Raw genomic sequence first — 25,951 nt, 5'->3', positions numbered from 1 at the left:
TTTCAGTACTTTATGTAGATTTTGAGGACACAAGTATTGTTCCTCAGGCTTGCAAGCCACTCTGTTCAGTAAAAGCCATGAAAGAAAAATTAAATATGGCACAAAAGAAGCAATGAATACTTTTGAATACTGCAAAGGGTATTAGATGGCATGGGTACAGACAATCAAGTTCTGAGTAAAATTAAGGTTTCATAGTGAGAAACATGGCAAGAAGTTTAGGATATTCTCAAATTTATCTACAGTAGCACCACTATTACTAATATTGCTTTGATATTTTTGAAATCAGGAGTAAATCCATGAACTGCTCTGAGCTATTCCTGCATACAGTATGAAAGTGTTTTTAGCAACAAAATTATTGCTAAAAGGAAATTCATGTTATTTATTTCTTTACAATATTCAGTGATGTTCAAATGTTTTTTTTACAATCACTAATGGGAATTAGAGAGGTCTGCTCCTCAAACATGTAGACATAAGACAAACCATTTAAAAATGCTTTGAGCTACTCCTTTTACCTTCTGTATAGCAGAGTTTGCCCTGTTTTAAAAAAAAAGGTACATACCAAAAGGTCAGGGCAGCATATTCATTACTTCTGAAAAACATTTTCTTTGGATACTTAATTAGGCATCAGGTATGGATTTTTCCCATGTTTGTCTAGCCTTAAAATGTGAATATAAAAAGAATGCATGAATGCAAATCTAGTATGTGCTGACAGAGAAGTCAAAGTAACTGTGGTTTATCCTCTGGAAGCAGGCTTTGTGTATGTACTTAAAAAAGCTGGAATCATTACCAGAAGTCTAGTACTCTGTTTATTTTTATCTTTCCTAGAGACATAAATCACCATGAAACAGTGAAATAATATTAAATAGAAATAAAAACATTAATTTTAAGTAGAATCAAATAGGAAAAATAAACTATAAACTCTGAAGGGCATGTTTAAATATATTTTGCTTGAAAGTCTGCCCCATTATTTTTTCCCCGCTGGTATTTTCTTTGTTACCACATATCCTTCTTGTTTCTATTTTTGTTTTTCAAAGCAAGACTTACAAATTTTGGTAAGAACCATTTAAAACAAATCTTGCACTGGTATTAAACAATTTGAAACAATCTGCTTCTGTAAAATTTAAATTGTAGTAGTAAAGTGCTAAACATTTTTCCTAATTTTTTTAAGTTCTCTCCTAAGGGGCCACATATTATTTAAATAAAAAAGCTATTAAACTTCAACTCTAAACTGAACTGAAAATTATAATACTAACTTTACTGGTCTACACAGCATGCTTGGATTCCAAGACCAGATCTATGGCAATAAGGATGTAAGTAATTAAGAAGCAAACACTGATTGAAAAGGGTGTAAGGGTTTAGATTAGTACATTCATTTAGAAGAAAAATGAAAGCTTGAAAAGTACAATGGCATTATTTGAAGAAATTAGAATTGTGCAAGGTAACCAGCTTTGATTTGAAAAGGCAAATACAAATTCACCAAAAGTACAGGTATCTTCACACTACACTGGTTTTGTCTGTATAGATACTTTCAGCTCCAGTGTGGGGGTAAACCAAATTAAAGGACTAGATGTAACGCCTTAATGAAGTGCTTACTTTTTCAAGGGAAATGTGATAGGTAAGGTGAGAAGTTCCCAAGGTGTTAAATTTCATTTGTAAGTTTCATCATACCATACTGTATCAACTAAAGGCACATGATCAACTAAGGGCACATCTTCACAGCTGCAATTGATGCAGCAGGCATCAATTAAGTGGATCTGGTAAAAACAGGGTAAGTTGATGGGAGAGTGTTCTTCCATTGACTTCAGTACTTCACCTCCCCAAGAGGCAGAAACTATGTTGATGGGAGAGCATGCCCAGTCAACACAGCATGATGCCAACACCGCTGTAAATTAATTTAAGTTACATTGACTCAGGCCTGGTCTACACTGGGAATTGAGCTTGATCTTAACCACATTAGGTTGAATTAGTCTCATGAGGGCAGGGGACTGGACTCAATGACCTCTCAAGGTCCCTTCCAGTCCTAGTAGTCTATGATTCTAAACAATGAGTCCACACCACCAAGCCTGCTCTGTTGTCTTTAGTGGTCGCTGAAGCTGATTTTGGTATTTCTGCTTTTCACAAGGAGTAACACTAAATTCAACCTTGCATGGTCGACTTCATGGAAATACAAACACAGCACTATGAAAGTTGAAGTCCTTGGCTTCTGAGAGGTGCCCACATGGTGATCACTCTGGCCAGGACCTTCAACTCTACTGCTATCCATATGAACAAGAAAAGCCCCTAGAAAATTTGAATTTCCTGTGTGGCCAGCGTGGCGAGTAGACCACAGAGCGGGAAGCACACCTCATCATGTTTTCCCAGGGTCACAGATGAGGACCAGCATGGAACATGAAAGGGATCCTGGAACTCACTGATATGTGGGGAAAGGAATCTGTGCAGGCAGAACTACAAACCAGTAAAAGGAACACAGATATCTATGCCAGGATTGCACAGGGCATGGAGGAGAAAGGATACATCAGGGACACCCAGCAGTGCTGTGTGAAAATAAAGGAGCTGAGACAGTTAACAAGAAGACAAAGGAGGTAAATGGACAGTCTGGATCACTGCCACAAACGTGCCACTTCTATGAGCTACTATATGCAATCCTGCGAGGGGACCCAACCAGCTTTCCTAGCCAGTCCATGGATTCCTTCCCAGACACTCCTTTGGAAACCTCAGGCAACAGCATGGAAGGCAGTGTGGTTGAGGAGGAGGAGAGTGGTCTGCAAGCAAGTGGGGCAATTTACATCACCGACAGTTTTATAACTTTGGAGACAATGCCCTCCACTCAGAGTGTCTCACAATCGGGCACTGATCCTGGGGAGGACACTTTGGGTGGGCTCACATTTGTTATCATGCTACAAATGGGTTAAGGCAATTGGGTGTGATCTGTGATGGACACTGTGCCTACACAGTAAAGGGTCCTTGGAATAGTTTGTTCAAGTGTCTGGAGATGGAGCAGGAATCTTTCATGCACATCTCCATAAAGTTCTCATAGAAGAACTCTTTAATACTTCTCACAAGGATACTGGGGAAGCTGCCTTATTCTGTCTGCCCTGGTAGGATACCTTTCCACACCAAGCCAGCAGTGTAAACTAGAATCATTGCAGCACAAATCATTGCAGCATAAGGTCTAGATTTCCAGCCACAATCCATCAGCACCTGCTCCCTATCACTATGTGTGATCTGGAAAAGACTGCTCTCTCATATGGCAACCCATAAGGAGCAGGGGAAGCTTCTGCAGTAAACCTCCATTTGCTCATTCCCAAGGAGGCATGGCTTGAGCCCCTGCCCTGTACCGCCATCATGCCTAGATGCCCTTCCCCCTTCTGCCCATATGCTCCTGCAGGAAGGGAAAGTTGCACTGTCCTGGCAAATGGAGGGTGCTGAACACACAGGCACCACATGAGACCCTGCCCTGCTGCCATATCTGGAAGTCAAGAACCAGGAGAGATTCTTGAGGACCATGGTAGATGTGATGAACCACATGGCAACCTTCCAGGATAGCTACATGCACAGGCAACCTCCTCCAGTCCTTGCAAAACCACGTTCTCACCTCACAATGTTCCAGTCTCCTCTCCCGGAGCCTTAGAACATGTGGGTGGAGGGAGTCAAGGGATGCATGACACTCAACCCCCTAGGGATCCGCCTCGAAGCAAAAAGCTGTCCTTCCCACAATTGTGATCACTGCTCCTCCCAAGCTCCCACATGAACTCCTTTTTTGTCCCTGTGTTCCCTAAATAAAAATACATGATTTCTGCACAATTGTCTCTTTATTGCTTGTGTTGAAGGGGGATGGCTTTCAGACAAGCACACTGAATGCAGGGGCAGCTTGTTGAGAGCAACATGCATGACACTCAATTCTGGACACTCATAAAAATGTCTTTCAAAGCCTAATTTGCAGTGCCTCTTGCTGTGCCCTCCTTATTGCTCTGGTGTCTGGCTATTCATAATTACTGGCTAGGCACTATGCTTTGACCCTGCCATATAACTTTCCTCCTTACTCTCACAAATGTTATGGAGCTCACAGCAGGGTGCCACTACAACAGGGATGTTGCTTTTGCTGAGGTCTAACCTAGTCAGTAGACTGCAGAATCTTACCTTCCAATGCCCAAAAGTACATTCCACTACCATGCTGCACTTGCTCAGCCTGTAGAAAAACTGCTCCTTACTGTGGTCTAGGCTGCCTGTGAACAGCTTCATGAGCCATGGGAGCAAAGGATAGGCTGGACTGTCAAGGATCACTATTGACATTTCAGTGCCTCTGATGGTAATTTTCTGGTCTGGAAAGAAAGTTCCAGCTTGCAGCTTTCTGAAGAGGCAGGAGTTCCTAAAGATGCCTGCGTCATACACCTTTCCTAACCATCCCACGATGATGTCTGTGAAACGGCTCTTGTGATCCACCAACGCCAACCACACCATTGAGAAATATTCCTGGCGGATATGTACTCCTTGGCAAGGTGGTCAGGTGCCAAGATAGAGATGTGTGTTCCATCTTTCACCTCACCACAGTTAGGGAACCGCATCGTTGCAAAATCCTCCACTATGTCCTCAACATTTCCGAGAATCGCTACCTTTTGTAGCAGAGGGTATTGATTGCCTTGGCTACTTGGATTGCAACAACCCGCACTGTAGATTTCCCACTCCGAATTGATTCTCAATTGACCAGTAAGGTGTCTGGTATTACAAGCTTCCATAGGACAACTGCCACTTGTTTCTACATTGTCAGAGTGGATCTCATTCTGGAATTTTTGTGCTTCTGGGCAGGAGAAAGTGATTTGCAAACTACCATGAATTTGGTCTTATGCATGTGAAAGTTCTGCAGCCACTGCTGGTAGTCTCATAGTTGCAGGCCCTCCAGTCTGTGTTTATCGAATGACAGCAGCATTGGCTACTTGTTTATGTGTTTCACAAAAGAATATGTTCATGACCTCCCGCGATTCTCTCTCATTCAGGCAGATCCTGGATGTACTCTAGCATAAGGCTCCCCAGGGTTACAATAATTTCCATAATGCTTTGATGCGCAACAGAATCTACAATGGCTTCCATGGTTATGCTGTTACGGCTTCAGTGCAGGTAATCATGGGAAAAAAAGAGCACAAAAAGACTGTTTGCCATTGCTTTCCAGTGGGGCACCATGGGAGATGAGTGCCTTATGGGAAACTGACAACATGAGCACTGTGAGCATAACCTAAGATGCAAAGGAGCACAGGAACTGTGGGATAGCTGCTCACAGTGCATTGCTCCCAAGTTGACAGTAGCCACCCTACTGGGGATGAGCTATTTTGAACTGCATTGAATTCTTGCACACAGTGGGAACATGCACTTTAGACCTTACAAAACCAGGTGCTAAAAAAATCAAGCTTTATAAATTTGACCTTATCTCTCAGTGTAGACAAGGTCTTAAGTTATGTATCTTACCTAATTTAAGAAGCGTAACTTAGATAAACTTACCTTTTTACTGTAGAGCAGGCCTCTCACTAATATTATATAATGGAAAAAAGACATTGGGACTGATGCTGATTTCACATTAGCATAATTCCATTATTTTACTCTGGTGTAAATGAGGAGTAATTCAACTGAAATCTACAAAAATAATGGCTTTCAGGTTGTCTTTCATAAACTATAATATTGAACAAACAACTGGGACATAAGGGCTAAACTACATAACATATTTACAAAAGAATAGATCTTTTTTGCACCTTGGGTAGTTCAGCTTGGAGGGCATTGCTGTGCACAATTAATTGAATTATATATAATTAATTGAATTCTTATGTAAAAATACATAAGAATGCTTGAAATTTTCAATTTGTTAAGCTGCTATGCATTGGTTCTTAACACATGTTAAGCTTTTGGGTATCAGTTACATTGTTTACTTTTCCCATCATTTAAACTGAACAGTGAATTTAAAAGCTCTCAGTGACAACTCCATTTTTGGTTGGACAGCATTTTCTTTGTTTCATTATCACTCTTAATGTTTTAATAAATTCTATGGGTACAATTTCTTATAATACATTCAAATATGAAAATGTTCTGCTATTACTGGAATATTTCATTATGAAAGCAACAAGATTGTAGTGACTTCTCAGCATTTAATTAAAAGCATTAGTGGAGAAAGAAAGAAACCAGAATCACATTTTTAGAAAGCTGAAATATATTGAAAAAAAATCTAAGCAATGATATACTTTAAAGACAGTGTGAGATAGCTTCCAATACATTATCTTTCAGCAAACAAAAGGAAAAAACCCCTGTCCTCCTACATTTGATCCCATTTTAAAGAGTTTGTTCATTTTTAATAATCTAGCAATTAAAATTGGTTCATATGATCATACTAATTAAAATGTCAATAATTATGCATTAATACATACTAAAATATAAATATAAATACACACACACACACACACACACACACACACACACACCCACCCACCCACCCACCCACCCCCCCATGGAAAAACTCAAATATATTTTAAAAACAATGCATAATTATTACCCACATAAATCTTATCATCATATGCATTTATTTATTCACAGATTTAAAATGTATTCCTTTGTGTCAACTAGGTGAGCATAGGATTTAAATGAATGTATCAGGCATATATATAATGTTTTTATATATGAAAAAATGAGGGATGAAAACTGATCCATATAAAAATGCGCTGAAAAGTTAGTAATTTTTCCAGTGTTTTAGGGACAGTATTTTTTCCTCCTTTCTTACTAAATATATATAATGTAAGTGAACATTTATCATCATAAGCACAGGCTTAAGAAATTAAAAACAGACTTGTTGATTCCTGCTGGATGGGGATAGAACAGACGAAATTTAAGGTTCTTGAGTTTCCTGGAGAAACAGCCCTGTTGTATTTTATCTTTCCCCCAGTCTTACCTGATCGTGGCTTCAGGCCAAAAGGAGCTGTGTTGCTTGTAGTAGGAGATTGTATGGGAGTTTTCTCTTTACTCTGTGTGTTTCAAGACAGATATGGGTAAGAAACTGTACTTCTCAGGATAATTGTTCACACAAAATATAGAGGTTCAATCAGGCAGCATAACAATTATTACTCCCAAATTGTTAACATTATAGGCTCAACTTCTGAAATCCTAATTATCTGTTTATTATATCAAATCTCCTAGGATATGTCTACACTAGCTCGTTAGTTTGAGCTAGGTAGGCAAATGAGGGCAACCAGAGTTGCAAATGAAGCCCGAGATTTAAATATCCCAGGCTTCATTTGCATCTTCCCGGGTACTGCCATTTTAAAATCCCCCTTAGTCCGAACTCCGTGCCCATGGCTACACGCGGCACCGAGTAGGTAGTTCGAATTAGGATTTCTAATTCGAATTACCGGTTCACCTCGTTCCACGAGGAGTAGTTCCAGAGATCCTAATTCGAACTACCTACTCCGTGCCGCGTGTAGCCGCGGGCACGGAGTTCGGACTAAGGGGGATTTAAAAATGGCGGCGCCCAGGAAGATGCAAATGAAGCCAGGGATATTTAAATCTCGGGCTTCATTTGCAACTCCGGTTGCCCTCATTTGCCTACCTAGCTCAAACTAACAAGCTAGTGTAGACATACCCCTATTGACTACAAAGGGGATTCTGAGTAAGAACTGTAGGGTTTTTGTCACTGTTCTAATTTTATCTGATTATTTTTCAGTTTTTTTTCACATCATCACTTTATTATTACAAAAAACATTTCACATGAACAATAATTCATCACTATAGTGCAGGATTTCAGAATGAATAAGAAAAGCATTCCTTCCTTACATACATTCTGTTCTTTCAGTGCATTAATTCCCTTCCTTGCCTAATTGCTTTGCCTACTATGTTGTGAAATTCCGCGGAAGGAAAAGCAGACAAATCCTAACGAACAGAAACCAGAACAGGAGATGTTATTCAGACATCTCAAATCATCATCCCATCTCCCCGTAGATATTGAACTGGGTGTGTAGATTTATGCTGGAGTAGTGGAAGGAATACAGCAAATGGTGGGAGAATGGGGAGAATAAACACTTCACCTTTCCGTACCCTGGAGATCTAAGATTGGAAAGATAGTACAGCACAGACTGTATTATCTTCCTGTATCCTCCATGGTGGGAATAAACCAGTAAAGAGGATTCCTGGGGGAGCCACAAGTTTTGGGAGTCACATCACCAAGGCTCCACTGGAGCTACAATGGCAGAAAGTGGATGTAAGTCTCTGCAGATCAGGGAACAGCCACTAAAGCAAGACCCCAATGGCTCTGGCCTTCATCCGATGCATTGATAGTCTATGGAATTTCTGAGCCATGAACACATGGGTTCCCTTGAGAACCACTAAAGAGATATCTTCAGAAGGAAAAGCTCACGGGTTCCTTTCCTTTAATCTCCTCCTGAGGGTGTTTCCATAGAGGAGAATAGGGCCAAGGAAAGTACCTTTCCTTCTGAAACCTACAATACTAGGTCACTCTTAGCAGAGTGTACTTCATTCAGTAAGTAGTTCCACTGAAATGAACTGAAGTTCTCGTGGAATAGGGTACTACTCACCACATGAAAGCTGGCAAAATTTGGGAAAATATAATGAAATAAAACAGAGGTATGCCCTTACACAGAATCAACATACTGTGTATTACACAACAGAAACAGTTCCAGAATTGCATTTTTGTGTTCAATTAAACATTAAGAAAACAATCAATTTAAACAGATTACAGCAAATAGTAATGGAAAACAATCACTTATGATTGTAACTCACTGAGTTGTGATGTTTAATTACCTACTTAATTTTCAGTAGGTAGAAATATTCAAATACTTGGTATAGTTAAAATACAATGCAATGGGATAATATGTAAATCCAAACTAAATTTTACAGTAACACAAACAACAGTATTATCTCACCTCATTGTGTGAACTGCATCCTCCTACATTCCAGACAATCAGATCATTCTGCATGTTTGAAAAGAAATAGCGTGCTTGGTTCAGTAAAGTAAATTAATAATACATTAAAGAGCACTATGCTAGAGAGATAGATATAGGAGACCTATGTAATCCTACCCACACTCATCTGGAGAATGAGTAAATAAGTACTTAAAAATAAGAAATACAGCACAATCCTAATAACTAATAAGAATACAACTTAGCATTTATATAACACTTTTTATCTTCAACAATTAGTTCTTCAGTGAAACAATTTTTTCCAGAAGAACACACAAACATTTCTATTCTTAGATGAGCTAGTGAGTCTCATTAAAACCAAGCAAACTTTGAGTTGCTTCTGTGCATTGCAACAATACATTTCTTAGCATAGAAAAAATTCATCTCTCTCTATATTAAAAAAACCTTTTCCTGAGGGATGACAGAGTGACATCATCACATCACTCAGCGCCCCGCCTGCCTCCACCCTCCTTCCCTCCTCTTTCCTCAGTGTTCGGCTGCCACACGGGGTCTCGGGAGGCTTTAGAGCAGCCCCCCTCTCCAATGCTGGGTGGGGGCCTGCAAGCCATGTAGCCTCTCCACTCCACGGTGCTCCAGGGGGCCTCCCCCTCTCCGGTGATCCTGGGGGGTGGGAGTCGTGTTCTGTCCCTGCACCCAGCCCCCTGACACATCCCCTAGGTTCGGGGAAGAGCCGAGCCAACCTTGCTCCAGCCCCCCCTTCCTAGAATCCAGGGGAGGAAAGAGCTGGGGCTTCTAGGTTGGGGGGAGGAGGGAGAGCTGGGGAAGCCTCAGAGCTGAGAGCCAGGGAGGCTTCAATCTTTCTCGGTTGGGGGAGGGTGAGCCTTGGCCCAGCCCAACCCTCCCCCCCAGAGGTTGGGGGAAAGAACCGGGGCTGGCCTGGCCTCGGGTGGCCAGGCAGCCGGGGGGAGAGAGCTAGGGCAGAGTTGCAACACCGTAGCTTGGCCCTCCCTGGTGGCGGGGGGGGGGAGGGGAGGGAAAGCTGGGGCTGCCTACCCCCACAGTGGGGGGTTGGCGAGCATAGCAAGCAGGGGGCACCGCCTCCAGTAGACTTTAAAAATATAAAATCTAGCTCTATGTAAGTTAGTTAAATTTTTTTATACCTTGTGAATCAAATATAATACAGAGTTGGTTCATAAGCGGAGAGGTTAATATTTCAGGATATATTATGGCATTCATAATTTAAACAAGCACTAAACAAAACTATTTTAATTTAGATGTAAAGGTTTTCCAAAGTTATTTCAACAATAATGTTATAACTTCTCTTTTGCTACTCAAATATAATCAGACTGGCATGTATGCTGCATATTTGATAACATGATTTACAAGTACTAATATTTTTCATTGATATTTAAGCCAGTAGGCATTTACATCAGTTATGGAACGCAAAATAAAGGCCAAAACATAGTTCAATGAAATGCCTTTTCCTCAGGGCCAGCTTTAGTATAACAAAAACATTCTGTAACAAAAATAAAGCAACACGGAACACTTGGTCCCAATCACTAGGACTGTTTCCAGTTTTCACAAGCTGGGATGGGAGACGGCACACCCTTCCCCTGCATAGACTTTCCTGTGTACCAACTAGGCCTACGGCCAAGTCTTAATGAAAGGACTTCTCTCAGAGTTTTAATCAACCCTTATCCTCTCTAGACTGAATAAAGAGCATTCTAAGTCAGCAGATACCTCTCTATCATGTGTCCTGCCTAGAGATGACAGCTTTCAGGAACCCTTTGGCTAAGGGGCTATGTCCTTATAACAGATCTGTTACCGTATACAATAAATATGCTATATGAGAAAAGTCACTTTCATAACACTGATATGTTACACATGCTCTGTTAATATCACTAGCACCATCAAACGTTTCAATCTGTGCACAACATTACTGACATGAAGAGCTTTCACTTGCATATTGTAGGCCTGACAACTGACAGTAATGGTGGGACTACTTTGTAAGCTGCGATACGCCACCTGCCTGGTATCAATGACCATATTCACAAGTCTCTGCTCCAGTCTGACAGACAGAGACAAACACCTACTAGATCTTTATTAGGCATTCTTAAAACTTAAATACTAACCTGAGAAAGTGAAGAAACAGATTGATAGAGCTAGATAAGTCCCAGAAGTTACCTATTTCAGGAGAGGCCCAACAAAGAAAATAACAGAACACCACAGGTCAACACCTACAGCCCCCAGCTTAAGCCTCCCCATCATTGACAATTTACAACCTTCCCTGAAAGATAATCCCTTGTTCTCAAAAGCCTTGGAAGACAGGCCAATCCTCACCTACAGACAGCCTCCTCAACCTGAAGCAAATGCTCACCAGCAGCCACATAAAACGTCACAGAAACACTTACCCAGGAACCTATCTCTACAACAAACCCTGTTGCCAACTCTGTTCACACATCCATACAAGTGACGCCACCACAGGACCTAACCACATAAGCCACAACATCAGGGGCTCATCCATCTGAACATCCTCCAACATGATATGTGCTAGCAATGCCCCTCTGCTATGTATACTGGCCAAATTGGACAGTCTTTGTGCCAAAGGATAAATGGACACAAATCAGACATCAGGAAATGTCACACACATAAACCTGTAGGTGAACACTTTAACCTTCCTGGACATTCAGTAATGGATTTGAAAGTAGCCATCCTTGTACAAAAGAATTTCAAAACCCGATTACAAAGGAAGACAGCTAAACTGGAATTTATTTGCAAATTCAATACAATCAATTTATAATTGAATAAGGATCTTACCTGGTTAACACACATTACAAAGGCAATTTCCCCTTTTTTGATAGTCTCATCTCCACACCAGATGCTGACTTAGCCATTTCTACCCTGACTTGATTAGCATTGTGTAGCGGTGCGTCGGGGTTCCCTCGCCTCCTGCACCCCCGTAATGGCACAAACAGACTCCACCAGCCAGTAGAATAGAGGGAGTTTATTGCTTCTCCAGGATATAGCACAACATAGATGCAATCCAGTTACAGGGCCAAGCCTAGGATGCCTCAGCCCCCCTTGAGATGGGGGAGACTGGGCCCTTAAATCCCAGCCCCCTGCTTAGGCTGCTTTCTCCATGATTCCAGACAGAAACTAAAAATCTCTTCCAGCCCTGCCCCCCAGCCAGGTGCTGGTCTCTGCCTTCCTTCCTTTGTCTCCCTCCCTGGGAGGCTGAGCCTGGGCATCTGGGTTAATACACATTAGTGAGAATCTCCCATCACAGCGCAGGGGGACCCCGGGTCACAGAGCAGACAGCACCCCCACTACGCCACACCTTGTTACCCAAAAATTCCCACTGGAGACCACCCAGGGTTACACTAGTACAAATTTGTTGATTGAGGAATAAACACTACACCATATGGTTAAACTAAAGAGGACAGAGCTGCCACTAAAGGTTTAAATTAAAGGGGAGAAAGCTGTTTAGAGCAAGTTACAAGCAAAGTGGGTGAGAGTTACAAAGATTGCAAAGTTGCAAGGCTCAACACTCACCAAGCTTACAGTAAGTTTCTGAACTTATAAGCAAAGTTTCTGAGAGTCACAAAGTTGCAAGATTTTACAAAGATTATAGTGTTGCAAGGTTAACAAAGATTACAAATTGAAGAGTTTAAAAGGCAAAGCAGCTGAAATAATTACAAAGCTTCAGAAAATCATTTACAAATCATCTGTAATTAAGTGATTTAGAAGACAACTGTCCCCCACTGCCCAGCAATGCAGTGAGTAGGAGGTTTTTGTCAGTCTCCAAGTCATGTGTTGGCAGGACCTTACAGTTTAGTGTATTTACAGAAAATTCATGTGTAAAATCTAGTAATAGCTTGGGCAGAGGCTTCATGCAACAAGCCTAATTAACACAATCAAAATATATGCACACGCACACACACACAGCCTCCATAACTTCCACTCCAATTCATCTGATGAAGTGAGTTTTACCAAGAAAGGCTTATGCCCTAAAAATCTGTTAGGGTGTGTCTAGACTACCTAGTTTTGTCGACAAAAAAGGACTTTTGTCGACAAAACTATACCAGCGTCTACACTACTGCTGAGTTCTGTCGACATAATGTCAACAAAACTCAGCAGTTTTGTCGACGCTGGTATACCTCATTTTACGAGGCATAACACCTTCTGTCGACAGAACTCTGTCGACAGAAGGTGTTATTGCCTGTAACATTGCGTCCAGACTACGGAGTTCTGTCAACAAAGCAGCTTGCTTTGTCGACAGAACTCAATGTGTCTGGACGCTCTTTGTCGACGGAAGTTTTGTCGACAGTAGTATCTGTCGACAAAACTTCCGTCAACAAAACGCGGTAGTCTAGACGTACCCTTAGTCTCTAAGGTGCCACAGGACTCATTATTTTTGCAGATTCACAAAGAGACTGAAGCGTTACGACACTCAGAATTGCAATGCTTGACTTCTAAGAGCCATGAAAATCAGAGAAACAATAAAGGGATGGACACAGTTGGGGTCTGATGCCTAGCTTCCCTGTACAATGAATGAGGAGAGAGAGGTGGCTAAGAATAGGATACACAAAACCAGTATGCTAGGTGTGAAGCTCTAAAAACTAGCTAATAGGAGATGCTGACAAGAGGTGCATCCTAAGCTTCGTCCCTCTCAGGCAGTATGAGTGCCTTATGTTTATGCTAAGACATAAACCCCTTAAGTAGTCACATTTTATCCTATAAAACACTACTTTGACTTGTACACCAATGAACAGGCGCCTCCATACCTGACTCAGTAGTTGCTTCTCATCCTGCTCACATGCTATTTTGGCTTCAGTCTTGCTTTTCTCTATTAACAATTCTCTTTGCTTCAGAAATTTTAGTTCCTCCTCTGTTTTTTCATTCTGCAATGGACACAACTGATGAGACTTTATGCACACTGTTGGGGATCAGAAACAAATACAGTAGACTTCCGATAATCCGGAATGTATGGGACCTAGGTGGTGCCAGATTATCAGATATGCCAGACTATCAGAAGGTACTATAAACTGGTTATATATATATATACTGTATATATTATATACTCTATATAAAGTGTTCTTAACCCTTTTTATTGTACATACTGTATACTGTATACTGTAATGTTTTAGTTTTTTTAAGCCTTTTTTAACCTTTTAGCTCAGTTCAGCTGCTGCCGCTGTTACCTTGTGACTCATTTTTTGCCAAAGCTCACTCACTAGGCTCTTGCCATTTATGATGCTGGACTATCAGGAGTGCCAGACTATTGGATGCCGGACTGTACCCACCTTTTTTCTTAACATATTCTTACAAGTGGTTTTGTACAAACACTTTGAAGAGCAATCTAACAGTGGATGTGAACATATAAAAATATGAAGACAGACAGTCCTAGTGTTTATCAACAGATGATTTTGAATGCCTGAACAAATAATTTAACAAATAATACTGAGTTCCTCAGCATTCACTGGACTGAATATGAATCAAATTGTAAGCAACAAATATCAAACTAAGTTCCAAATCAAAGTCACATTCAAATTTTGTATATCTATAATGACAATGTTTTGTAGAACTAATTCTTTGGTTTAATAGTCAATATAGTGCTTTGAGATGATTAATGATGAATGGTACTTTATAAAAGTAAAATACTGTGTAATGTATTATAAATACATTAATGTACATCATATTTCAAATGCTATTACTGGAGGTTAAATGTAGTACAACACTTCATAACTATGTGATCTTTTAATAAGTACTAAAACTGTTAATGATTAATGTGTGCACATACATCAAATGAGGAACACAATGGTATAAGAACTTATTGCCTGAATGTTCTCTGGTATCCCTCCCCAGACAGCAGCATACACTAAAACATAGGACAAACACTACCAAGTGCCACGTAGGAAGAAGGCAGAAAGAGTAAGATATCGGAGACAATGCCTAGTTGAAATTTATCTGATTTGATATGCACATATAGGAAGTTATTACTCTTCAATAATAGCAATAAAAGAGTGAGAATTACACACTCTTATTTGGTATCCTCATGTACAAAGTGATTTTATCCAGATGCCAACTCTAAAACCTACATTTTAGTACACTGTCATGGTGATGGTAATTCATTGAATCCTCATCCAGAGTGAAAAGACCACATCAGGAGACTGGTTTTAACTTGCATGGTTCTGCCCTCAGTGTTGACAAAGACAATTCAGACAAAATAATTTTTGGAGACTTATCTTCTAGTCTTCTGATCAGTTTATATATTTTTGTGCCATATCCATATTGGGGACAAAAGCTGTACCAGATAAAATGATATCCCAGTGCAGATTTTTTCATGGTGTAAACCAGGAGTACGCAACACGTGGCCTGCGGGCCGCATGTGGCCTTTGTATTCATGCCAGTCAGTGTGAAAGAAGCTATTTGCATATATTTGCATAAATATTTGCATGTACATGCAACCACACTTAGGTTGTGGCCCTCGGCATGTGCTGCGAGTATCATTGTGGCCCCCAGGCTTTCAAAGTTGAGTAGCCCTGGTGTAGACAAAACAACAGTGTCCAGGGGGAGATTATTACATAGCTCTTTCTCCTGCCAGTTGGAGCAGGGGTGTGCAATAATTTTTAATGGGGGCCACTCCAAAATTTTGGTAAGTGGTCAAGGGCCACACTTCTGTGGAGGGGGCATGTGTTCTGGGACAGCAGGTGGGGTATAGAAGGGAGCTTGGGATAGAGGACTGTGGTGGAGAAAGGAGGGGCTTATGATCGGGGCAGGGGCTTGAGGTGCAGGATCCAGGAGGAGTTATGGGTGCAGGAGAGGATTCTGGTCTAGGGGAGAGGTGTAGGAGGGGGTGCAAGGTCTGGGTGCGAGTTGTGACCGGGACAAGGTGGGGAGAGGGGATACAGAGGGTTTTGGTGGTGGTCTGGGGTAGACAGCTCGGTGGCTAGAGGGGGTGGGGTGCCAGAGGCAGGCTCTGGCTGAGAGGTGTTTACCTCAGCGGCTCCCAGACAGCAGCCCTGCAGGAACCTGACACAGAATCCCTGCCTATGTGCTGGGCAGGCTGCTTCACGTGGCTCTGCTCCAGCACAGGAAAAGAGAGAGGAAAGGGGAAGGGGAAGCGAGGGAGTGAAGAGGCTTCATTCACTACCCCTGCCTTCAGCAAAATTTCTCAGCTCCTATTGGCCAATGGGAGCTGAGGGATTTTGCTAGGGGGCAGGGACAGCGCACAAAGCTTTCTCCTCCCTGCCCAGGCTGCATAGCAATTAGCAGCCTGCTGTTTAAAGCGGCTGCAACTGCTTTGTACTAAGGGTGCCGGCAAGGTGGCTGTGGGCTGGATCCGGCAGGGTGGAGGACTGGATTCGGCCTGCTAGATGCCTCTTGCCCACCTTTGGGTTGGAGGCTCTTTGGCTACATTATAATTTTCCAGCACTAAAAAGGATGAGATAGGAAGGGGAAAAAAAGGGCATTTAGCAAAGGGCTATTGACTCTTACTTGAAATATTTGGCACAGTAGGACAGATACAGGCAGAACTATGATTGCAGCAACAAGTATAGTGCTCCCAATGAAGGCAAAAGACTCTATTAATTTTACAAAAAGATATGAAAAGTCATGCAAAGATATACAGAAAAGAATGGAAGCTATATTTTTTCTCTTGCAGACCACTAGATTTTGTTCATTTAGCAGCCCAACTGCTAATGTAATTACTGACCCATTTTCAGGATCTCTCTTGGATATTATATAATATAATGGAAACCTACCTGATAGATAGCAAATTCCTCCATCTGCATTTGGCCACTGTACGGGGAGATAAAAATGTAAATGTGTGTTGTGATTTGTAAGAAATCTTGAATATGAAAGTTAGCAAATCCATTATTTTCTGAAAAAAGGAATATAAACACACTTTACTGCTGATTCCTGCAATCTTAAATCTGTTGCTGGATCCACAGGATACAGATTTACACCACTGCTCTCTGTAATATCCACGCTTAATCTGTAAGGTGTGAAATAAAAACAATGCACTGGAGTATGTACACCTGCCTACCTATACATCACTAATTTCAGCTCCAAATGCAAGAATCCAATATTAAAACTTGCTCAGTAGGTTACATAAATTATTATTCAACCTCACATATGCACATCAGCTGAATACTAATTTAATTATTCTTTAAAAGTGGTTTGGGGCTACCACAAATAGCAAAATACGAACCTGGCAATTAGTGCAACTTGCTCTTTACTGTTCAGACTATAACCATGTAGTTAAACAAATCTTAAATTTACAAAGAAAAAGAATAATTATGTCTATATATTTTATCTTCTAGATTTCTCTTTATAGGTTTTGTATATACGTATGGCATGACTGGCTATTCTTAAAAACAATATTTGAAAGAAAGTGCCCCTCTGACTATTCACAGACAAGTGAGTATTGCAAATGTATTTACTTAATAATGTATATTTAGAATAAGAAAACTAGTTAAACTGAAATATTAAAACATCAATTCCTTTCATTTTACAGATCTGTTTTTAGTAGAGGAAAGGATATGTGTGGTGTTATGGGTTACAGCATTGAGTTAAGTGACAGAATTAGTAGGGATGTGAACAGGTGATGGGTTACCCGGTACCCTGGAGCAGCCCCCCTGCGTGCCTCCCCCCCTTTAATCAGTTAACTGGTTAAATACTATGTTTTACTAGTTAACCAGTTAAATGGGATTTTACATCCCTAAAACTATTAAACATTTCTAAATGGCAAGATTTTTTTTTATATACAAAGAACTATATCTGGCTAGAGCCAGATTGGGCAAAGCCACACTGACCGCTGCGGGGAGCCTATGTCCCTCCATCTGCCTTGGGTGAAGTCAGGGATTGGGGGGGAAGGCTTGCCTTTGCTCCACACAGATGCCTTGCCAGCTCTTATTGTGGCCAGGCTGTGAATAAAGTTCAATTTTATGCAAAATCATCTACTTTGTGTACATTCAGTGACTTATGTTTGCCCGGACCAGTCTTGAAATAGTTTTTGTGAATTAGATGTTATTACAGGGCCAGGAAAGTAAGTTAAACCCAAACATCCTTTTGTTTCAGTACTTTCCCAATCAAATTACAACATTTTTCTCATCGGTCAAACTTTGTCCTTAAAAATGTTGACAAATGCTAGTAGCAGATTTAATGGTAGTATCTGCCTAAAAATACGGTGCTTCCCTTAAATATAATTAATTTTACAGCATTCGATACATAAAAGTGCACTGATTTTAATACAATTTTCACTGTTAATCAATACACTATAAATAGTAAAATGCAGACAATGTGTATTGTTATATAAATGTCATATATATTGTTTTATTCATAATAAGCTGGTAAGGAAATATGCAAAAGATAAATTAAATTTTGGTCATCTAAAAGTTATAACCAATATTATTTCATTATGTCCGTAAATGAATACTTACATTCCTTCTGTTTGCCAATGTGTGTCCTCTTCTATTCTCAGTAATTCATCACATTCTGCTGCTCTGCCCTGCGAACAGATATTATACTGAATATGAGAACAGAAATTTGCCATTAAGTAGTCAGATAACAAGTTTCCTCTTAAGACTCAGCACTGACCTAGTTCATTGCTTCAATTAGCCACTCTAAATTGATTAATCTAAGATCTGTGCTTCATTGCTATTTCTCCACTCCCAACTAAGTTACTGATTACCAAATTGTATTAAATTGTCACATTTTATTGAGAGCAAAGACTAACCTCATTTAAATATAAAAATAAGTCAATCAACATGGTTATGTACTGAATGCCCCCCACTTCTCTCATATCCTTCTGATTTATGCAAATAACCCATTAATTAAGCATGCACCTAGTTCTCCTCCAATTCACACTATGGTAAATCAAGAGTAACCACTGAAATCAATGGTTAAATTGTCATATGTGGGAGGAGAATCAAGACCATTTTGTCACTATTTAAAGACAGATTAATACAAAAAATACACTATTGCTAAGTGGTGCATGGTCTGTTTTGTACAGTAGTTGCAATAATGTAAAGATGTGTGTTTGTGGGTGGAGACAAACAGAACAAACAACTGGTGACAATTTCTCATTTCCTTGTCTTGATAAGATATGTGTTAGACATGTGTACAGCAATTCTAAATGCCTCAAAGTTTTTCTACATTAATTTTCTAGGTTTTTTTAAATGAGTACTTGAGGATTGGCAATGTATGAGGAAGGTGGATCACTGGGGTTGGCATTTGAAGTGCAGCAAGAAAATATGTATTTGTCACCAAGTACATGTATATGATGAAAAATACATTCTTGCAGATAAGTGTAGCATCTCATGGCGAAGGTTTGTGTGTTTTGTCTTCATCAGTCAGGCTGTATGCGTGCTCACCGAACTCTTCATTATCCAATCATGATGACATGTGCCCACCTCCAGTCAACCAGGTTAACTGGCACAGAGTGAGATTGGGGCAATCAAAATAGTTTGTGTCCATCAACCTACCACATAGTTTGCACTTGCTCAGCTCCCCTTCAACACAGCTGGTACACATAATGCACATATTTTCAGTTATAATGTGAATAATGGCTACAAACCATATTAAATCAATTTTCAAAAGAATCAGATCTTCTGATGTTTCACCTTTCTACTAAGTTTTGTGTAGACAGATAATACTTTAAAGCAATATCAATTAACAATGAAAGTAGATCTGCCAGTGATACATTTTAGCCAGAGCCCTAATCCAGAGGTTTCCTGTTAGAAATTATTAAAAGAAACAAAACGTATACCTCTTAAAAAAATTCTTAAAAACTAATTGCAGGAAACTGCATTAGCCAATTTGTCATCTACCTTTAGGAGGAAAAAACCAAGAATGCATGCCTCATTCTAATCCCATTTTAGAACAGAACTCCAATGGTGGAGTCACTAGAAGGTGCCTCCATAATTATGAACTGATGGTTAATATTCCCAAAGGTGCATTGGACACTTACAATTCCATTTGGCACTTAATGTATTTTCTTTTACTGTCATCTCTGACATGCAGAAACACTCAAGTAATTCAATTGCCAATAAGGATGGAAGCCCTCTGGAATGGACGTGCATTTGCACTGGCAGGGAATGAATAACAGATAAAAGGACTAACTACTTTCAACACCATGTGTTTGGCACATCCACCTCAGGAATCCTGTATCAATAAATGCCATCTGATTTTGCCAAATGTATCACTGAATTGTGCTTTGGTTTTGCTAATATTCCTCATCATAAAATATGCTTTATTTCCAAATTCAGTCCCCAATAAAGTTATACTTTTCATGTTATTTTTCATTAAATGAATAATAAAGCATTTGATCACTCCATTGGAAATGCACAGATATTTTATGCAATGAATAAAACTATCCTCACACTATTTACGCCACAAATCTGAATTAATAATTACTTATGTTAATTTATTTTAAAATATGATAATCTGTACATATGTCTAACTTTAATTACAAAACACACAAATTAGGATCAATCTCAAATGTAAAATTCTCCCAAACCCACTAAAAGTAAGATGTGGTCTTTATTCTAAGTTGCACCATTTCACAATATTATGTTTTAAATCAATTTAGCTACATTGGTGGCATAACCTGCTTTGGATATGTTTCAATAATTTATACCGGTCTTAAAATCTCCCATCTTTCCAAAATACATCTTCGGAAAATACATAAAATCGCCAGTGTGAACTACAGAGTCCAACAAATTCAACTCTTGCAGATCAAGATGGAAAATGCCTTTCCTCAACCATCCACTTGATTAACCCTGTGGACTGTTAGCTCAGGCATTTTTGCTAAACCCACTTGTTACTAGCATCAAGAGGATATCCAAATCAACACTTAAGATCATATTTTTCCATTCTGAATTTTTTAACGGAACCTCTGCACTATGAACTCAGCACTGTAACACAATCTACAATGAGATGCTAGATTATAGCCAGGTTGAGGGCACTGTTGAGGGAATAGTTAATAGTTCTGTAGCATACTTTGGAAGGGAGAAAGTACAGGCAGTCCCCGAGTTACGCGGATCCAACTTATGTCGGATCCGTACTTACGAATGGGGCTTTTCTCGCCCCGGAGGACATGGGCAGCGGGACCACCCAGACGCGCCACGATCCCGCCGCCTGCTTCCTCCGCGGCTTTGCTCCGCGTCTCCCTGGTCTCCTGGGGGGGGGGGCCCCAGCAGAGCAGGGAGGCGTGGAGCAAAGCCACGGAGGATGCGGCCAGCAGGACCGCGGTGCGTCTGGGCGGTCCCGCCGCCCGCGTCTCCCTGGTCTGCTGGGGGGGGGGGGGACACCAGCTAATGCGCCCCCCGCTCCCCCAGCAGACCAGGCTTTTCTCACGGACGCCTGTGGTAGAGCAGCTGGGGCGCTGCCAGGCTGGCCCCGTAGCGCCGCTCCTCAGCGCTACTGGACCAACCCGGCAGCACCCCAGCTGCTCTGCCCCAGGCGTCCTGATTCAGCTGCTGCCAAAGGAGAGCCCCTGACAGCCACGGCAAGCCCCTGGGGACAGCGGGGGTGCACACTGACATTGATCGTCTCCTCCTCTTTTCCTCCACAGCCGGACCCTCTACCCAACAGGGGAGCAGCACACCCGCCCCACCACCATCCTGGACCTGTGGCACCCGCAGGCACTGGCGGGTCTACACAGACCTGCTGAGGGAGCATGTAGTGACCCTGCAGGACCCTCCAGCAGAGGACGGAGGCAGAGGCTGAGTGGTGCACCAGGCTTCTGGCTGAGCTGGTCCAGCAGTGCACTTCCATCTGTGCCACAATGCGGGAGGTCCTTGGCTTGCCTGCCTCTGTCACGGGCACCACTCCTCCTGCATGCCAGTCCCCTGCTCCCCTTGCTCCACTAGCTCCTCCAGCCCCCTCTTCCCCTCGAGCCCTCACAGGCCCCACAGCTGCTCCCCCATCCTGCCCAGGCCAGGACTGGCTCTCGCTCCATCCGATCCTAAGGCCGTGGCAATGCCAGGACGCAGGAAGGTGGCAGGACCCTGCGATCAGGGAAGCAGCAGCCAACTTGAGCCCACTTTCCCCTTTCCAGGTTTTCAGTCCCCTACCACCTCAGATGAAGGACATTTCCGTTATGTAACAAAATCTTTATTTTTGACTGACAGATTTACTTTGTTTATAAACAGTTGAACAGTAAGAAGAGAAAGGTGTTTTATACACAGTTCACACCTGTTCTGTACTGCTAGTGTTCTAATAAAAAAAATCCTGTTTACAAAGAAAACCGGGTCTATGTCTTCTTAATGGGAAGAGAGTGAGGGTTGTGGAGAGAAAGGTAGGGGTGGGCCAGGCCAGCCCCTCCATGCGGGAAGCCCTGGGGAGAGTCAGTGGGCTCCTTCTGAGAATCTCTCCCTCAGGGACTCTCGGATTTGGACACCAGCCTGGAGGATGGCAGCAGTCCGGGGCTGCTGAAATTGCCTCTCCTGGTCATCAGCACCTGTCTCCCACCCCGGCAGGAAGACCTCTCCACCAGGTTATGGAGAGCGCAACATGCAGCCACCATCTCCGGGATATTGCGTTCGCCCATCTCCAGCTGTGCAAGGAGGTAACGGAACCTCCCTTTCAGCTGGCCAAAGGTGCATTCCGCCTGGATGCAAGCCTGGCTAAGGTGCATGTTGAAAAGCTCCTTGCTTGAATCCAGGTGGCCGGTGTAGGACTTCATGAGCCATGGCATTAGAGGGTAGGCCACACCGGCCACCATGCACACCGGCATCTGCACGTCCCCAAGCGCAAGTTGCTGCTGGGGGAAAAATGTTCCTGCCTGCAATCTGCGGTACAGGTAGGAGTTACGGAATATGCGGGCATCATGTGCCTGCCCTGACCACCCGACACAAATGTCCATAAAGTGTCCCCAGTATTCGATGAGGGCCTGCAGCACCATAAAATAGTAGCCCTTCCTGTTTATAAACTGGGCTGCTCGATGGGGCGGTGCACGGATTCTGATGTGTCCCATCTAGGGCTCCTCCGCAGTTCGGGAAGCCAGGGGCGGCAAACCCAGCAACGATGTTGTCCAGGTCCCCCAAACGAGCCTCTTCAGCAGCTCCACATTGATGGCCCTCACCACCTGCAGCACAAGACAAATAGACAGAAACCAGGTAGTTAGATAGGTTACCTAAGCACTTGGGAGGAGAACCTCCCCCCCCCACCAACCCACCCCTTCCCTTGTCAGGACGCCCCCCTTTCCTGCATCAGTGCAGCGGTGGCCGAGTAGCGGCCTCCAAGTGCCACTCCATCCCCCATTCCCTCTTGCCCTTGCCTGGCAGTCCCCCTTTCTCAAACCCCTCACTCAGAAGGGCCTGTCCCCCGAAACTGACTTACCTCCATCAAGACGGTAGACCTCCCCATGTCAAACTGGTGTCCCATGGAGCGGTAGCTGTCGGGGGTGGCCAGCTTCCACAGGGCGATTGTGACCCACTTCTGTAGGGGGATGGTGGGCCACAGGTGGGTGTCCTGGTGTTCCAGAGCAGTGGGGAGCCAGGCACAGAGCTCCAGGAATGTGGCCTTCTGCATCCAGAAGTTGCGGAGCCAATGGTTGTCATCCCAGAGCTGCGTGATGAGCTGGTCCCACCAGTCCGAACTCGTCTCGTGCCTCCAAATCTGCCTGTCCCCGAAAATGTTTGGGGGCAAGTACAGAGCGCCTGCATCTCGGAGGAGGGTCTCCTTGGTGCGGTCCGGGTCCATATGGGGCAGGAGATTCATGACAGAGTCATGCAGATGCAGCAGAAGCTGCAGTATGGCAGCGTGGGACCATCACCCGCCCACGGGGCAGCTCAGGTTCCTTGGCCAAAACACGGTGAAAAGCAGAAAAAAACCCTGCAAATATACTGCTGTGGTGTCCGAGGAAGCATCGCAATCAGAGCAAGAACTTCAGCAGTTTTGCTTTCCCTCTAGGAGGTAGGTAAGCCAGAAGCAGGAGCAGAGCAATGGCTGTCCAGGGGGATCCCTTTAAACACGCGTCTCTGCAAAGGGCATGCAGCAGCACAAAAATGGCAGATATTAAGGGAAGGCAGAAATGCCTTTCACAAAGGTTATAATAAGAATGATCAGTAACTTGACCTAACAGCTTTTAAATAATAGTTATGATTAATCTCCCTTTTTATGTTGTACTCTGTGGCAGTGGGTGAACTGATGATGAATATCAACTGCACTTCTTTTATTAAAAGCAACGTGCCAAAGTTTGTAATTTAAATAGTCAAGAGATTTTTTTCATTTAAAATTGACCACAAACTTGCCTTGATGTAGCTCATAAATTCAGCAGTGAGGGGCTGTGATCCTTCAACAAACTGGTTTCCTGAGTCTCTTGACTTATCAATGTGAATCATATCAGAAGGTCCTTGACGATATTCCACTAATGAGAAATGAGAACAGAAAACCCCAAAAGATATAAAATTATTTCTGACTCAGATTTGCATTTAAGTCAGCTAAGTAACCTTGTAAATTTAGCAGGGCATCTCACACAGCCAAAATTAAATGCAAAAGGTACAAGAATAATAAAAACAGGAAATAAGACCTGGACTACAGTGGACCAGTCCTAATAGAGCATAGGCATTATACTTTTAATGCAAAAGGTATTTTATATTGTGACAAGAGCAGATTCTGATTCCTCACAAGTGAAATTCAGGAACAATTCTGCTCACGTCAATGAGATTGCTCCCAAATTACACCAATGAAAATATGACTTATAGAAAAGCAATTAATTTTAAATGCAAAATATGTCACTAACACATCCAAAAATTAAAGATACACAGACTTGGGTACATTTTATGTCAGTCCAGGAAGCAGATACCTGAGCTATAACTTCTACTCCCACATCCCAGGTGGATGTTCTAACGCAGTGTTTCTCAAACTTTTTTAATAACTACAAAAATAAAGGTGCTTCATATATTTTCCAGGAAATATAGTGGTAAACTGAAAGCACAGGTTTTAAACATGTTGTTAGTAGAAACTTGGAAGACTATCATAGGTTGGGAGGTCTTTTGTGAATGGCACTCATATAACATTACATAAAGAATAGTTGGCAGAATTTCTGTTATTGTTAACTTTCTCTTCTTTATTGTCAGACCTTGTACTAGGTTTATATGGTGACCTGAATCTTCTTTTATAATCTGACCTTCTTCCAGAATGTTTGACATTGGTGCATTAAGGCTGAGAGTATCTTCATCAGAGGGCTGAGGGAAAAAAAAAAAGATGGGGGTATTAGATGAAAAATCAAACAAGAGGGAAATGTCAATTGATGTTATATGAATTGCTAATAAAAAAAAGTATGTAAAAGATTAAATAGTAACTTATAGGAAAGAGGCTATGTGTCTATACTTTTGGCTCATGAATTCTACATTCACAATTCAGTGCTTTTAGTAAAACTGTATCATGTTGTGTACACGAAAAACTGTGTTAAAAGTTTGTGACAAGGAATCAAATAAGTGTCTAAACTACTTTTATAAACGAGATTCTCAGCTACATGTGCTTTTCTTCATTTGCTCAAAACAGTTATATCTTTATAAGATGATAGTGCTTAAGATCAGTCAAATTACTGTCAATTATTTTCTTTTGGAGAAATCATTTATTATCAAAGCCACAAATATCTAAAACATATTAAGCACGTCTTATTATGCCATTGTACGTACTTTGACCAAAAAATTTAAAACAAACAATTTTGTGCAATATGTTCAGGAATCTGAAAAACCTTTGTCTCAGCGATAAAGCTCAACAATGAAATAGCTTAGTATCACACAGCTGCTTCTATTTGTCAATTCTTTATATAAAATACTGATATGCAATCATTCATTTGTTTAAAAATTAAAACCAGCCACAACACAAAAAAATCTAGGCATGCTGATAACCAGAATTATCATCACATATTGATGACCATCAAGTAATTTAAAAATAATCATATATAGGAAATAAATAAATTCAGACAGTCATTAAATCAGAGCAGCAGTAATGTCCCTTTCCTCCTTTGCAGACACATTCCTCAACATTCCCACAAATCCTGCCAAGCAGATGGCTTTTTCAGCATA

At 41.7% G+C, this 25,951-nt stretch overlaps 1 protein-coding gene across 7 annotated transcripts in view; it reads right to left on the bottom strand.

The window, feature by feature from the left end:
• The window catches only part of LRCH1 (leucine rich repeats and calponin homology domain containing 1), a 214,563-nt gene that overhangs the window by 46,346 nt on the left and 142,266 nt on the right, over positions 1-25,951 (bottom strand). For 5 of the 7 annotated variants that reach the window (XM_075919025.2, XM_075919029.2, XM_075919028.2 and 2 more), the window contains 8 exons: positions 24,997-25,102; positions 24,167-24,282; positions 18,350-18,417; positions 16,813-16,902; positions 16,670-16,706; positions 13,691-13,807; positions 8,910-8,957; positions 6,926-6,998 (listed from right to left, as the gene is read on the bottom strand). In XM_075919025.2, coding sequence (XP_075775140.2) covers positions 6,926-6,998; positions 8,910-8,957; positions 13,691-13,807; positions 16,670-16,706; positions 16,813-16,902; positions 18,350-18,417; positions 24,167-24,282; positions 24,997-25,102 — 655 coding nt within the window. The remainder of the gene's footprint in view (positions 1-6,925; positions 6,999-8,909; positions 8,958-13,690; positions 13,808-16,669; positions 16,707-16,812; positions 16,903-18,349; positions 18,418-24,166; positions 24,283-24,996; positions 25,103-25,951) is intronic. The other 2 variants (XM_075919026.2, XM_075919027.2) reach the window with 2 other exon arrangements.

The sequence above is a fragment of the Pelodiscus sinensis genome, chromosome 1, assembly GCF_052426305.1.
Source record: "Pelodiscus sinensis isolate ZL-2025 chromosome 1, ASM5242630v1, whole genome shotgun sequence".
Classification (NCBI taxonomy): domain Eukaryota; kingdom Metazoa; phylum Chordata; order Testudines; family Trionychidae; genus Pelodiscus; species Pelodiscus sinensis.
This window is presented reverse-complemented; position numbering and strand designations above follow the sequence as displayed.